The sequence below is a fragment of the Uloborus diversus genome, chromosome 5, assembly GCF_026930045.1.
Source record: "Uloborus diversus isolate 005 chromosome 5, Udiv.v.3.1, whole genome shotgun sequence".
NCBI lineage: Eukaryota > Metazoa > Arthropoda > Arachnida > Araneae > Uloboridae > Uloborus > Uloborus diversus.
This window is the reverse complement of record NC_072735.1, coordinates 178,030,645-178,045,637: the sequence shown is the minus strand read 5'-3', so window position 1 is coordinate 178,045,637 and position 14,993 is coordinate 178,030,645. Positions and strand designations below refer to the sequence as shown.

The 14,993-nt window shown below is 31.5% G+C and overlaps 1 protein-coding gene across 1 annotated transcript in view; it reads right to left on the bottom strand.

Moving 5' to 3' along the window:
* Positions 1–14,993, bottom strand: part of LOC129222163 (4-trimethylaminobutyraldehyde dehydrogenase-like) — a 38,578-nt gene that overhangs the window by 8,372 nt on the left and 15,213 nt on the right. The window contains exons 5-8 of the mRNA XM_054856620.1: positions 13,648–13,794; positions 9,673–9,900; positions 6,121–6,309; positions 1,517–1,743 (exon numbers count right to left, since the gene is read on the bottom strand). Coding sequence (XP_054712595.1) covers positions 1,517–1,743; positions 6,121–6,309; positions 9,673–9,900; positions 13,648–13,794 — 791 coding nt within the window. The remainder of the gene's footprint in view (positions 1–1,516; positions 1,744–6,120; positions 6,310–9,672; positions 9,901–13,647; positions 13,795–14,993) is intronic.

The following is a 14,993-nucleotide window of genomic DNA, read 5'->3' as shown; positions in this document are numbered from 1 at the left end:
GTTTTTGCCACTAGATTCTTATTAAGCAGTGATTCTTCCAAGTTTGGTTGTTCAAATGATTTAGTATAGTTTATGGGATATTGGTGCATTTATATTTTCAAATTAGATTTTTGATTGAAGAATAATTTGATTTATTTTGTGGGAAAAAAAAAATTCTTGTGCAGAATGCAAAAAGATTGCATACGGAAAGTAACATATGCGTCCTTTTGCTTACACATGGAAAAGTAAGCTTATGTCATTTTACAGCATTTCTGAAATTGACAATTCTCATATACATAATAGTGAATGATCAAGTAAAGCTCCTGATGTCATCAACAACGATAAGTTGATAATATTTTTTGGTAATGTTTGACATGCAGGGAAAGGCTTTATTTTGAGGAGACTGAACTGGATCCGGTAATTTAACTGTTTTAGTCGTAAGACTGTGACATTTCAAGGGAATAAAGAAACAAAAAAGTAACCAACAATGAACGCTACCTACTGGAGTTTAGGCTTAACCCACTGGAGTTAGGTTTACAATTTCAACTATCAAAACATCAAAAAACAGGTAATTGCATCATTCAAGTGTAGAAGCAATTTTCACCCGTCATGCCTTGACGGGTAGTTTTCTAGACTTTGATTATCTGTTATTGATGTTTTATATTGCTTTTCTTTTTCTAAAGAGTAGACAGTGCAAAGATGCTGAGCAAAAACACAAAGTCATTTTTTTTTACAGCACAGCTTTGTTATTTATTTATATATTTTTTTTATCCCATAAAAACAGAGTAACCATAAAAGTGGAATTTCACAAATATGAAGAACAACATTTTTTGAATTACACAATTAAAGGAAAAATCACATGTACACAGCTGTTCTGAGTGCAAAAGTGGTATCTACAGCTGAGTTCAAAATGAAAAATTCCTGTTTAAAGTTGTATGCCTCTATGTATTTAATTCAAATGAAACTTTTTCAAAATTTTTAGAAAAATATTTCCCTATCTACAAATGACCATAAAACATTGTTTTGGGGTAAAATATGGGACAAAAAACTACCTGGTGTCAAAAACTCAATTTTGATAAAAAGTGCAGATACGACTTTTGTGCTTATCATGGCAGCAAGGGCGCCCATATGGGTGGGAGTGGGGGCAAGTGGGGGCTCAAGCAACCCCTCCTTTGAAATTAAAAGTTCCTTGCTTTTAGTTTTTTTTTTTTTTTTTTTGCAAAAATGTAAAAACATTTCTTCTCCAGCAGTTAATGAACAGGTTATTAAAAATATCAAATTTTAATAACTCTAATCTATACTGAAATAGGTCTCTATGGGGAAAATATCTGAGACCCCCCCCCTCCTTAAAATTTGCATATGGACGCCCTTGCATGGCAGTACAGTTATATGTGATCAGTTCTACATTGTTGCAAAGACATAGTGAAAAGTGCCAAGTCATTTTTATGTTAGATGCACACACCAATGTTTCATGAATCCTTGATGCACTGCCCAACCACACCCCATACAAAGTACAGTGCTCGCAACCATAACATACCTAGTCATGACACCTGCAGCCAATCCAAAGGGAGAGGCATTCGCCCTCGCAACGGCTTCATCTTCGCAATCGAAAGGCATCACAGAGACCACGGGACCAAATATCTCCTCCTTTACGGCTTTCATGTCGTCGGAACAGTCGGTCAAGATGCAGGGAGATATGAAGAATCCCTTCAGGTGAGCCTCAGCAGGAACTATTTTTTCACCGCCACAAGAAACGATGGCACCCTGTCAGAAGCAAGCATGGTCAACATTTTTAAGAATGTGTCAAAACAACTTAATGATTCAACTTTCATACAAAATGATATGCAATCGAAGAGCATGCTGAATGAAGGTAACTGGCAAAGAGCTTTAAGTTAAAATAAAACACAGAAAACTGGTTTTAATATACATGGAATCGGCTTTCTTTGACAGATAATATTATGGCATCAACATTTGGATATGCTTTCAGGCATGTGGACCACTGCAGCTGGCAAATAATACAAAATTTACACCATAACCTGGTTTATTCAGTCTAATAGAGATCAAAGGCGAATGGGATGATCGAAAATCCGAATTTCTTAAAGATGCAGACAAACTGTTTACCGTGGAAAAAAAGCCTATTTTGAAGTAAAAATGTATAGAACTGTTTAAAAGCCGTAAAATGTATCAAAACATTTTTTCACATAATTTCTTGTAGAGTTTGTTAGACCAGCATAACTTGCTGCACAAACTATGCAAGAACTGCACATTTAATCAAAATAAAATATGAATTTTCGACGTATTTATAGTTATGTTCTTGCTATCATATTTTACAATTGAGGCAGTGAGAAGCAAAGGGATGTAAGTGGACATCTTCAAGTTTTGAGTAAAACGGGTATAAAGATAATGTCTTAGGTAGGCTTCCATTGATTTTTTTTTCTAAATGATGCTGTACAGCAGCACCTACCAGTCCTACTAGTACTATCTCTTGCCCAAGACAGAGGAGAGGTTCACCAACCATGTGTCAGGGATAAAAACAGCCCGAAGTCAAAAAAGAGGAAAAATTGCGAGGCTTAAAATTTGAATATATATATATTTTTTACATTAAGTGAAATTATATCAATACTATACTGTCTTTCAAATATTAATACATAAATGTTTCTTTTTTTTACTAGTAGAAATGCTAACAAATGAATAAATAAAATAAGCTTGCATTTATTTAAGATTTTAACAGATATATCAATTCCATTTAACACTTTCATTTTCCCATAGCCCACAAATCAGGTGAAATTAAAACTTTATAATGTGACATATAATGCCATAAAACTTCCATATAATTAAACAATACAAGCTGAATTATTGGACACCATGATTACAAAATGACATTATCAGTGTAGCTAACCTTTTTGTGGAGCAGCTGGGTATATTCTATAAAAATCATTAAAAAACTAAACCCAATCTAAAACTTTTTGAGCTTTGATGGTCATTTTAAGCACTAGCATAAAAATGATTATTTTTAAATTGATAAAAAAGTTTTAAACACTATGTCATGATTTGAGAAGATAAGCATCTTTAATTTCCTATATTTACATGTCTGTTATAATAAAATAGCACATTATAATTAAAATAAATTTGAATGTATTAAGATCTTCAAGATCTATATCTTTGGTGAGCCTGAAGCATTAAAACTAGATTTGAAGAATGATGTTGGCTTAAATTAACTCGGATGGAATAGAATAAACATATTTGAATGGGCGTGGCAGTCTTCATAAAAAATAAATAAAGTATAAGAAGGGTTGAAAATATTAGTCAACAAAAAGGTATTAATGTCTAAACAGTAAAATGGCATAGCACTTAAAAATGAGAGAGTGTAACAGAAGCGGATGCAATCGGATTTCAAAAACTACATCTAACGATTGCACCCACTATCACTCTCCAGCATTTCTCCCTCCACTCCTATTTCACCCTCTTCACCAACACAGCAAAAAGTTCCTTGCTTCTTTCTACTCAAGAAAGAATGTATGCCTCAGCAAGAATAATGGGAAGGTTGGGGCAGAAAGGAGGTGAGGGGGTATTTGCGCGATCGCTAGAAAGTGACTGTGAAATGGGCGTGGCAAAACAATGAGCGTACAAGTCTTCAGCAAAAAACAAAATACATACAAGAAGAGTTGAAAATAATAGTCCACAAAAAGTTATAAAGGTTTAAGTGATAGGATGGCATAGTAGACAAAAATGAGCGAGTGTTATGGAAGCGGATGCAATCGGATTTCGAAATGCATAAACGCCGACGCTTTCTATGTCATTCTCGAGCTTTTTTCCCTCCCCACCCACAAAACGAAGTTCCTTTCTTCTTTCTACCTTAGAAAGAACATGTGAGTCAGCAAAAATCTTGACGGGGCGATCGCGATCGATCGCTGGAAAATGCTCTGCGTCCGAGAAATGAAAAAAAAATACAAAAAGCGGAAAATCGCGGATTCGCGGAAGATTTTCATCACTGCATGTGTACTGGTTATCTCCAAATTTTTAATTTTGCCACTTCTGTCCCTTTGCTTCTCACTACCTTAATTATCTATGTAAACATAATTTTATTTTAAAAGCTACATGTTTAATCTGGATTTTCAGATATCCAGATAAAAGAAAGCTGAATAAACCAGGTTCTATTTCACAGAGAAAAATATCTGATGAGCAATTAACTTCACAAAATGAAATTGTTAATCGGTTTTGGGATTTGATGCTTCTAGAATATTTTGTCTGGGGATATGTGAAGTTGCATCTTTATGCCAATAACTCTGAAACTATTCAGCACTTGGAAGTCAACATTTGACGGGTTATTGCCACTATACAATTTAATTTACTGAGAAAATTGAAAATCAGATCTTATATAAACTTTTCCAAAAACTACAGTCGGGGCAAACCTAACCTGGCAGCATCCTACTGATGTGATTAAGATCTGTGTAGCCTTCACAATGCAGTCAGATTAGGTTTGCCTCAACTATAATTCACTAAACCATCCTTAAAGTAGTAAAGCATACTATGATGAACATGAAAAAAGATTTTGATAACTACTTTTAGTTGGTTACTTTTTTGGTAGAGAAAGAAAAGAGGAATTTTAAAATCCTCAGCTTAAAAGAAAAAAAATATATTATAGTACATTAATTTTTATGGGACAATTAAAGTAAGAATGAAAATCGATAATTAATTTTCATGTGAAAATTAAGTTAACAATAACTTTCATAATATAAACATGATATAAGCAAACATCTTTAAATATATGGCGTCTTTCTACATGCGCACTGTGCCATCTATAGAAACAACAAAAATGTTGCATAGAGCGGGAACAGCATGGTTTTTTTTTTTTTTTTTTTTTTGGCCTGATAGAGAGCGTTGCTCTGTGCCATTTGTGTTTTTATCATCATGTTTGTTTTTTCAGAGTTGTGTAAAAAAAATAAAGAGTTTTCGAGTGTCAACCTTCTGCAGGAAGTCAGAAAACCTGTAATGGTAAATTTTCTTAAACTTGGAAAGTTTCATATTTTACAATATCAGAACACAAATAACTTATCAGATAAAATTGCTATTTAGGGTGTAATAATGATTTTTAGGAAGTCTACCAGATCCAGCAGTTTCTCAAAACAAAATGAAGGTATCACAAACACTTTAAAAACAGTTAGTTAAAGGAATATTTGGAAAATAATAAGTAAATATCTGGAAAAGATACATAAATAAATGCAAATCAGAATGCAGAAGTAAAGCAGATAAAGAAGAACTAATTCTTGAAATTAAACGAGACAAAAATCACAAGTATCCATGTTAAGCTAACTTGCAAAATTAAATCAATATCAATTTTTACGTTAACTCTTGGGAACATTTTTTTTGGAAGGGAAACATTCCTTAGAAAATACAGCACGGGTAGTTTCTAGAACCAAACTAACTACACAGTTTTGAAAATAAATAATTTTAAAAATCAATAAAACAGCTATTAACAATTTGATCCTTTCTGGGGGGGGGGGGCAGGAATCAATATAGAAATATTAGAACATACCTCATATTGGATAATGCTTGTAAATGAAAACTCTTTTTAATAAAATTTAAATAAAAAACATATTAATTAATAAATGAAACAAGAAAATTTAAAGCAGATTAAAATATACATTAAAGGTAAATGTACCATTTTTTCCCCAGTTAGTCAACTTATAGCATCAATAGAATTCTGAAATAATACGTGTAAAAAATGGAAATGGATAAAATTTTTGATAAAAATATAAATTGCATTAAAAATACAATTTAAAATAATATTATGCAGTAGATAGCTTTCTGAAGTTGTAGTTTATAACAAAATGCAAAGTATCCTTTGCTTTAATAAAATAGTCCTGTCATTTATTCTTTGATCATTTTAAAAACAGGTCCTATGGGGAAATAGCTTTTAATTTCTAATTTAGCAAAATTACCAATATAATGATTTAAAAAGAAGTATCTATATTTTGCAGCAATATTTTAATTAAAAAAGGGGGGGACCTGTATGCAAGTACGGTACACAACACTAAAAAACTTTTGAGAAAGTAACTTTTTAACAATTTAAGCAAAAGTACTATATAAAAGTTTTTTGGATTAGAGACAAACAAGCAGATAAACTAACACTTGGAATACCTCTTTACAGGCAGAATCAATATAATCCATTATTTTATTCCCATGTGCCTCACTAATCACAGCACCGACCATCGTATCTTCTGACATTGGATCACCAACTTTCAATTTTTTAGTGGCCTCTAGTAATCGTTTGGTAAACTCTTTTAAGATGGTTTTCTGTACAAAAACTCTGGTACAATTGGTGCATACCTAACACATATTAAAAACATTTTTTTTTAAATTATTTAAGGCAAAAATAACAAAAGATATTTTTCTATCATATTTGAAAAAACTAAAATTCAAAACAGCCAACAGATACATGGAGCACAAATGTGTTACTTTCAATATTACTAGAAAGATTTCTTTTCATTGAAGTAATAAACTTGCATTAATTCTGACAAAAAACGATTTCATAGTTTAGTAATCTTAAAAATAGGCAGCTACAGCATAACTCCTCTCACACAGTTCAGAACAGCAAAGTCTTTTATTCCAATACTAGTGGTACCCGCACGGCTTTGCCCATAGTAGAAAAATGAAAAGGTCATTTGGTTCGTCTGTAAATTTACAAATAATAGATGAATTTCTCACCAATTTGCTGTTATCATTTGCTCGCCCATGTTACGGTTCCACGTTACGACTATTTGGTAATTTACTTGTCCATGGTATGATAATTTGCTCAGTAAAATGTTCTTAAAATTGGAATAGAAAAAAAATCGAATTTTCGAAAAATCGCTCCGATGTGCTCATCGCTATGCTACAAACTAATTCTGTGCCAAATTGCATGAAAATCGGCCGAACAGTCTAGGCGCTATGCACATAACAGACATACAGACATCCAGAGAAAGACTTGCAGCTTTATTATTAGTAAAGATTATCATAGGGCACTCCATGTTATCCTCCTTGAATAGCAGCATAGCAAATAAGCAGTATCACATCCCAGATTGAAAAACACACAAAAAGTGTTACAATATCGAAAAGTGTTACGATATTGTAAATTGCATTGAAAATTTTGCAGAAAGAAACTTGAATACATTTTTTTTTAATGGCAAAATATAACATTGTTTTACAATTCAAACGCCAATATTCCTGCTTTTATAGACCCACCCATTATCACCAGTTCTTCTATTTTGTAAAAGATAAGTGATCAAAGTTTGCAACTGAAATAAATCCTTGTTCAAAACTTTTTAAATGCACACATTAAATATTATATTTCGTAAAGGACTGTTCCTCAAAATAAAATACTTATTTCCCATACTGCTGAATTGCAGGTGATTTTTTTTTCTTCTAATGCAAAAAGTATTTTTTTGTTAATTACACAAAAAAATAAACAACATATTTTTATCTTTGAATGTATTCAGTTGAATCGGCTTTTACATTTAGCACCATTAAAATGAAAAATATAGGCTATCAAATAAATAAATTAAACCTTTAAAAAAAAATAATCCCCGGATAATTTGAAAAAAAGAATAAGTTACTGAATCGCATGAAACATTTTAAAAAACAAAAACAAAAAACAAGTATTTAAGAAAACAAAAAATTTCATTAAAATAATTCACCAACTAAATGTTTTTTTTATTAAGCACTTTTATTATACTTGGCCTGTTTGTCACGGAAAAATCTGAGGCCTGCTTTTGCTCATATCTCAGCAATTAGACCACTTCAAGACTTCAGGATTTCACTAAATGATTGGCTTAATCTTAAGGTATAACTTAACACTAAAAAATTCAATTCTAAAATAAAATCATTATTTTGGTTAGGTTGGAAAACAGCAAACTTCATATAATTTCACCATTAAAAGTTTAAACCCATTGTTACAGATTTTGTTGCCTTACAACAGCAATATTAATAGTAATCATAATAAACATTTTTAATCAAGGCTTCTCTGGAGCAAGCATGAAATTTCCCCACTATCATTGCTTTGTTAGGATTTTTATCCTCATATATGCCAATAATCGAAAATGGGGCTAAGTAAAGACACATATTAGGATTTGTATCACGAGTAACTTGTATGTTGTGAAAGAAGAATTAGTTTCACAAACCTTTAACATTTAAATGGTTCTAATTAAATTAGCACACAAACAAATCCTAGAGAGGAACAAGGATTAATTTTTAGTGCCAAATGCTTATTTAGACACACATATAGTTTTTTTTTCCTTTTAGAATGAAGCATTTATATGAAAAAAAAGAGGCGAGATTTCGTGATGGTAACATTATTCTATTTCTGAAATACATTTACACTAAAAAGAATAAAATAACAGAATTTAAAAAAAATGCACTTTTCATAATGCACTTTTCAAAAGGACAAAATAACTTTTCGAGACAGAAAAGACAATATTTAAAAGTATTTCTGTAGTTTTCAATTATTCCAAGAAAATGACTCCACAATCGAGAAAAAGTGGGGCTCAAGTCATTTCAAACCAAACTTTCCCAGAAAAATATGCATGTTTCAACACTCAAATTTATGACAGAAAGTTAGATTACGATAAGATATTCTCTGCCAGACTTGAGCCGCAGAGATTTTTTTCCTCGGTAGTGGAGTCATTTTCTTGGAATAATTGAAAACTACAAAAATACTTAAGTATTGTCCTTGCTGACCCAGATAAGTTATTTTGTCCTTTTGAGTGCATTATGGAAAATTGCTTAGTATTTTTTTTTTTAAATTGTTATTTAAGTATATTAAAACCTAAGAGGGCCCACTAAATAAATATATTAAATTGTAACTAAACAATAAAAGTTTCATCAAAATTTAAAATCAAAGCATGAGTAGGAAATATGATAGCGACATAAACAATACTTTTCTGGTTCCACTAAGGTACAAAGTAAACAAATTACTAACTGCGATTTAACTGAATGTAGTATGTACAACTGAAAGCAATTCCTTACATGAACTGAATGACAGAGCACCAGTGTTTAAAAATATTATGATATTTCCCACAGTATCAAAAATATCCTACACTTTCAATCAACACAAACTACACACACACATTCTTCAAATAGAAACTGAATGCTCAAATCATCACTGCTTATTTTCATTTTCAGTTATAACAGCCATAAAATGAAAAGAAACATTTGTTTGTTTGTGAAACATTGTTCATTATTAACCTATGAAATTCATTTAAAAAAATTCATATTTCAAGCGATGTTTGTGAAAATGATATTTACAATTATTTGTGAAGGGTGATAGTTTAGTGTTTTAAACATAAAATGCAGCATGACAAATTTTGCTAATGGCTTTTTTGACTATTACATACATGAGCTCTATAACACTGATTATTTTCCTGTTAATAAGTTTATAAATATAAAATTAAAAAAAAATACATATTAATACATTACATTAAATGATATAATACATCACATTATAAATAATTACAGTACGCTTTTTTTTGTTATTTTTAATAATAAATGAATAACATCAATAAGATTACTAAATATAAATTTTAGATTGATAAATATAATCGATTGCAAATATTGTAACTCCTAAAATGAATATTGAAAATATCAGATATGACATTTTCAAAATAAATATAGAATATATATCCTAATATATATCGAGAAACCCTGCTGAGCACCTACCTCACCTTGAGTGAAAAAATTGCCAAGGAGTGTGGCCTTGACGGCGTTCTCAATGTCGCAATCGGAGAAGACCAAGAGGGCGGACTTCCCTCCCAGTTCCACAGTCACCTTCTTCATGGTGTCTGCACAGGATTTTATTATCTTCTGACCCGTGCCCACGCTGCCAGTAAACGTCACTTTGGAAATCTGAGGATGCCTGCAGATCAGTTCTCCAGTTTCATGGCTTCCCTGCAATGAAAAAAAACGAGCTGATGTGTGCATCACATGACTTCCTTTTACTCCAATTTAATGTCATTTTCTCATTATTGACAGTTTTAATGTGATTCAATAGAAAAAAAACCCCGCCAAGTTGGTGACCAAAAGACTGGCGATATATCGCCAAGTGTCCGCCAAATTATAACATCACCTGAGTTTACATCGAAATTAACAATGATTCTCCCCCCTCCAAAAAGGGGCAAAAAACGCCTTTAGAAACAGACGAATGTAATTAAATGGGGAGGTGCACAACTAGACCCCACTAGGAGTCTATGTACAAAATTTCAACTTTCTAGGACATTCCGTATACGTAAATACAGATGTCACGAGAAAACTTGTTGTAATTGACTCGGAAATCTTCAAAATGGTTATTTCACGAGTCTATATGTTCTTAGGCACTTATCCATGTGTGGTCTAGTCAAAAACAAAACTCAACTCTCATTCAGGGGTGAAATTAAGGTCGATTTTTGAGGGAAAATTTTTTGCGAATACAATACTCCCTTTTTTGCAAAAAGAAGTAAAAAGGACTGTTAAGACTAGAGATGGGAATTGTCATCCCTTTTAAGGGATTACAGTACCTCAAAGATGATCAAACGATCAAAAAATATTTTATTGCATATTTCAAAACTAAAAAATGGTCCAAACATAGGGGAAAATTTTCATTGCTTTAGTTGAAATATTTAAAGAGTTATGAGTGGCTTTAGGATATGCTCGCTATTGTGTTCTTATGGGAAAGAAAAACTTTATATTGATTTTTCTCAACTTTTTTTTTTTTTTTTTTTTGTGAGTGTGTTTTCATGTCATTAGAATCCCTAAGGATTTTTTTCTATTAAAGATACCGCTTTAAAGTAATCCATTTTGCAATTAGGATAATATATTTAACAAAACTGCGCATTGGATAGGCATTTTATAAATTATTCAAATGTTTAAAGCATGTTATATTTTAAAAACCCATTAAAAAAGTTTTTTTACATAAATAATCACAGAAAATTTTCCAATAAACACAAAAGAATGCACAGATTTTTAGAGATGATGATTGTAATCATTTAGCAAAGAAATAAAAATTTAAAGAAATAAAAATTTAATAAAAAAATATATTTTTTAGGCTTAGATTTATAGAATTAAAGCTTATTTTTTAAAATATTTTTTCATGATTGAGTGGCAGTGAGGTAAGACATGATAACCGTTTTCTATTCTAAAAGTTTCAGGTTTGATTCCAACATAGTAAAAATTGGATACCTAAATTACATTGGAAAAAAAATGAATTATGTTGACATGACGCCAGATTTACATGAAATAGTGCATTATTTCTATATAGAAATATCTTATCTCCAAGTATGGTATGGGCACAGATGAAGATAAAACAAAAAAAAATATTTTTCATGTGCATAAAATAAAACATATTGTAAGACAACAAAAAATAAACTAAGCAATTTTAATAAGAGAGAGAGAAATAAATATCATATATCATCAATTGTCCTCTTTTTAAGTGATCATACTGCAATTTATTTTAAGGAGTCTGTCTTTTATCTATGTTCGTTCATTAAGGACATATCCCTAGTTAAAAGACTGCAATGTATTTTTGGATGTCATTGTTAGATTATTAGCAGCTAGAAAAGGGTTTTGAAATTTAGGAAATGGGTTACAACAGCAATGCTCAATATGTGATTGGAACTCCAGTACACATCCACCATCCACAGAAAATAGTGTATAACTTAAGAGGGAGGGGATTTTAGGATCAAAAACCATTATTATAAAAGCATTACAATTTGTAAATAAAATTCTTTTTTTTGGCCTGTAAATAACTGTTATTCAAAAGTACTTTACATAAATTTGAAGAAAACATTCACTAATTAAACAGTACCTATCATTTAATACTTAATAACTCTTTTTAGCCTACTTTCCCAGTAAAAGTCAGAAAAAGAAGAAAAAAGCATGAAAGAAGGCTTAATGCATCTTAAAAATATCGTGAAAAACAAAAAAAAAGTCAAAAATAAATAAAATAATTAAATAAATATTGAAAAATTAAAAATTGGAAAGTAGGGTATTGAGATGGGGAAAAATGTCTGTCTGTCGGTCTGTCGGTCTGTCTGTCTGTCGGTCTGTCTGTCGGTCTGTCTGTCTGTCCCCCCCTAATAACTTTTGAATGAATAGTCCGATTCGAACAAATTTTTTTTTGTTCGAAAGATCTCGGCGAGGACACCTCATTCCCATATTTCACTTTTTGATTTGAACTATTTTTTGTTCAATTTTGAACAGTTCAAAAAAACTTAACATTAGCGCCTACGGGGAAATTCAAAGCAATTCCGAACTGTGAGGCGAATTTGCTTCAAACAAACTTTGTAGGAAAAAGCTTTTGATAAAAAAAACTTGTATATAAGATATCTTTTTGATTTGAACAATTTTCCGTTCAATTTTGAACAGTTCAAATCCCTTAACATTAGCGCCTACGGGGAAACTGAAAGTCAATGTAGATTCCGTACTTGAAGGCGGATTTACTTCAAACAAACTTTGTTGGAAATAGCTCTTGACGACCTACTCCCGACTCCGACTCCGAGAATTTAGGGGGTCCTGACACCGACTCTGACTCCTGTTCCCGACAATTAATCGGACTCCGACTCCCCGACTTCGACTCTGACTTCGTAGCTTTGGTAAACATTTATACACGGAGGACAAATGACTGACTCCGATTCTTGGATATTCGACTCCGACTCTTTTATCTCAAAATGAGATTGACTCCGACTCCGACTCCGCTGCTGTGGTTTTAACTGTGAAATAATTATTGTTGATATGATTTGTTTTTATTTTCACGCTAAAGTTTTAATTTAGGTATTTTGTTTTCGGTGAATAAACTCGAAAAATATGCGCAGACGATTTTTTTTTTTTTTTTTTGACAATGAAAATTATTTCTTTAAGTTGACATTTTATTGTTTTTTTTTATTTTGGTAAGTGCATTAATTCGTTTAAAAAATTATTTTCGGCAACAGGGGAAAAAGAAACGATTTTTTTTTATATGATGTATTTATTTTAATGAACTTATTATTATTTTTTCGTTTTGAAAGCTGTTAAAAAAAATTTTTAATGGAAAGAAGTGTATTAGCTGCTTTGTTTAAAAGGTGCTGCTATTTTATTTGTTCGTTTTTTTGAAGAAAAGTAAGGAATATTTTATTCCTAGAAATCAGCTTAAAATATTGAAAAAAATATGTTTGAAAAAATTTGCGATTTTAGCTATTTTTGAGAATATTGATCAGGTACTAGAAAGTAGTATGGGTATACGGGAAAGTAGGCTCGTCTAGTTCTAGACGGAACTTCTTGTTTTTTAAATAAAATTACCATTAAGAGTGTCCACTTCATTAATGATAGTACTTGATAATGAATTTCAACAATATTGAAATGAAAACTAAATAATCACAGCTTCTAAAACTGAATATGGATGAAGATTTCAAAAGAAAAAAAAAAAGAGGAATATTTATGAAGTTTTTGATTGGAAACTTTTTTTTTATTTTTTAAATAAAGTTTCATTTGTTTCAACACATGAAGGAGCATTTTGGGAAAATTTTGAATAAAGTGCCATAACATTACAGCCTATCAACCCAACAATTTATATCCATGTTGATTTCGCTATTCAATTCAGTTACAAATTCCATCAAGGCAGAAACTAAACAAACGAACAACACTGGATAATCAGTGTGAAGCAAATGGACTAACTTACCAGCCTACCTGAACAATATTTAAGACTCCCGTAGGCAATCCGACTTCGGAGAACATTTCGGCTAAGATGACGGATGTCGTTGGGGTGAATTCTGACGGCTTGTACACCACTGTGTTCCCACAAGCTAGAGCGGGGGCTACTTTCCAAGACATGCACTGTGGGAAAGAAGTTGCATTTCAGTGAAAGAAAATAAAAGTGACCTCTTTCAAAAGAAACTGCAGTTTGTTACAGAACTTCTCACCAGGAAACCATTCAAAAGTGTAAAATGAAAAAAACAAAAAGCAGCAGCACATGAAAGGGCATAGTAAAACATGCTTCTACATAAATTTTTTGCTCCCATATCCTCCTTATCAAAATATTTTATATAATTAAAAACTGAGCATATATACCTATGTATCTATGTATGTAACTATGTATGTATGTATGCATTCATCTATGTCCGAGTTACTTCTCCTGAACACCAGTGAACTGACCATCGAACCAGGTATAGATAGATTTGTATTTTTCTCCTCTTTATGTTTGGCTATTTAACATAATCCTCTGATAATATTTAGCGGAGATATCAATTAAAAGCTATTAATTATGCTACTTAGACTTTGACATGAAATCCCTATTTTTCGAAGGCTTTCCTCCATTCAAATTATTATTCAGTGCTTCATCTCAACCTTTTCACAACACTACTTTTATTAAAATTTGTAGCAGGAAGAAAATTGAGACAAAAGATCTGTTTCACTTTTTTTTTTCTCGAATGTGAAGAAATAAAATTCTGGCTTTTGTTTGAGGTTTTTCCTGTAATCAGAGAATTAAAAATGTTTCTTTTTTGATTATTTTTCTGGAATCTGCTGCAAAATTGTACAGAAGTTTTTTTTTTTTTTTTGCTTCGGCCTGATTGTTGAACACGCATACTTCACATAACTTTTATTTTCACAGTGAACTGTGCAAAGCCAGGCGATGAAAGTAGAAGGTCTTAAAGCCTGCCAAAACTTTTAGAAAAGTCACCAAATTTAGCCAGTTAAGGTGAGTGATGGGAGATATCTTTTACACGCTTTGAAGGTGGATGTCCTACCACACGCAGACAGTAAAATTGTCTCTGAGAAATTGGTATCTTCAGTTTCTTGCCAAGTCTCTAAATCTAGCGCTTTTCTTACAATTTTGGCAGACTTTAAGACTTTATATGTCTGAAAAAACGGGGGCACAAGGGCAGATAGTTTTTGCATCAAAAATTGTCTCAATCTGCTCTTCCAATTGCTATCGATTTCAATTTTTCCCAAAATTACACTATTCATGTGGTTCCCGGTTGATAATCCAATATTAAAATTCAAAAATTAGTTTTAATTTAGTGCTTGAAATGGTT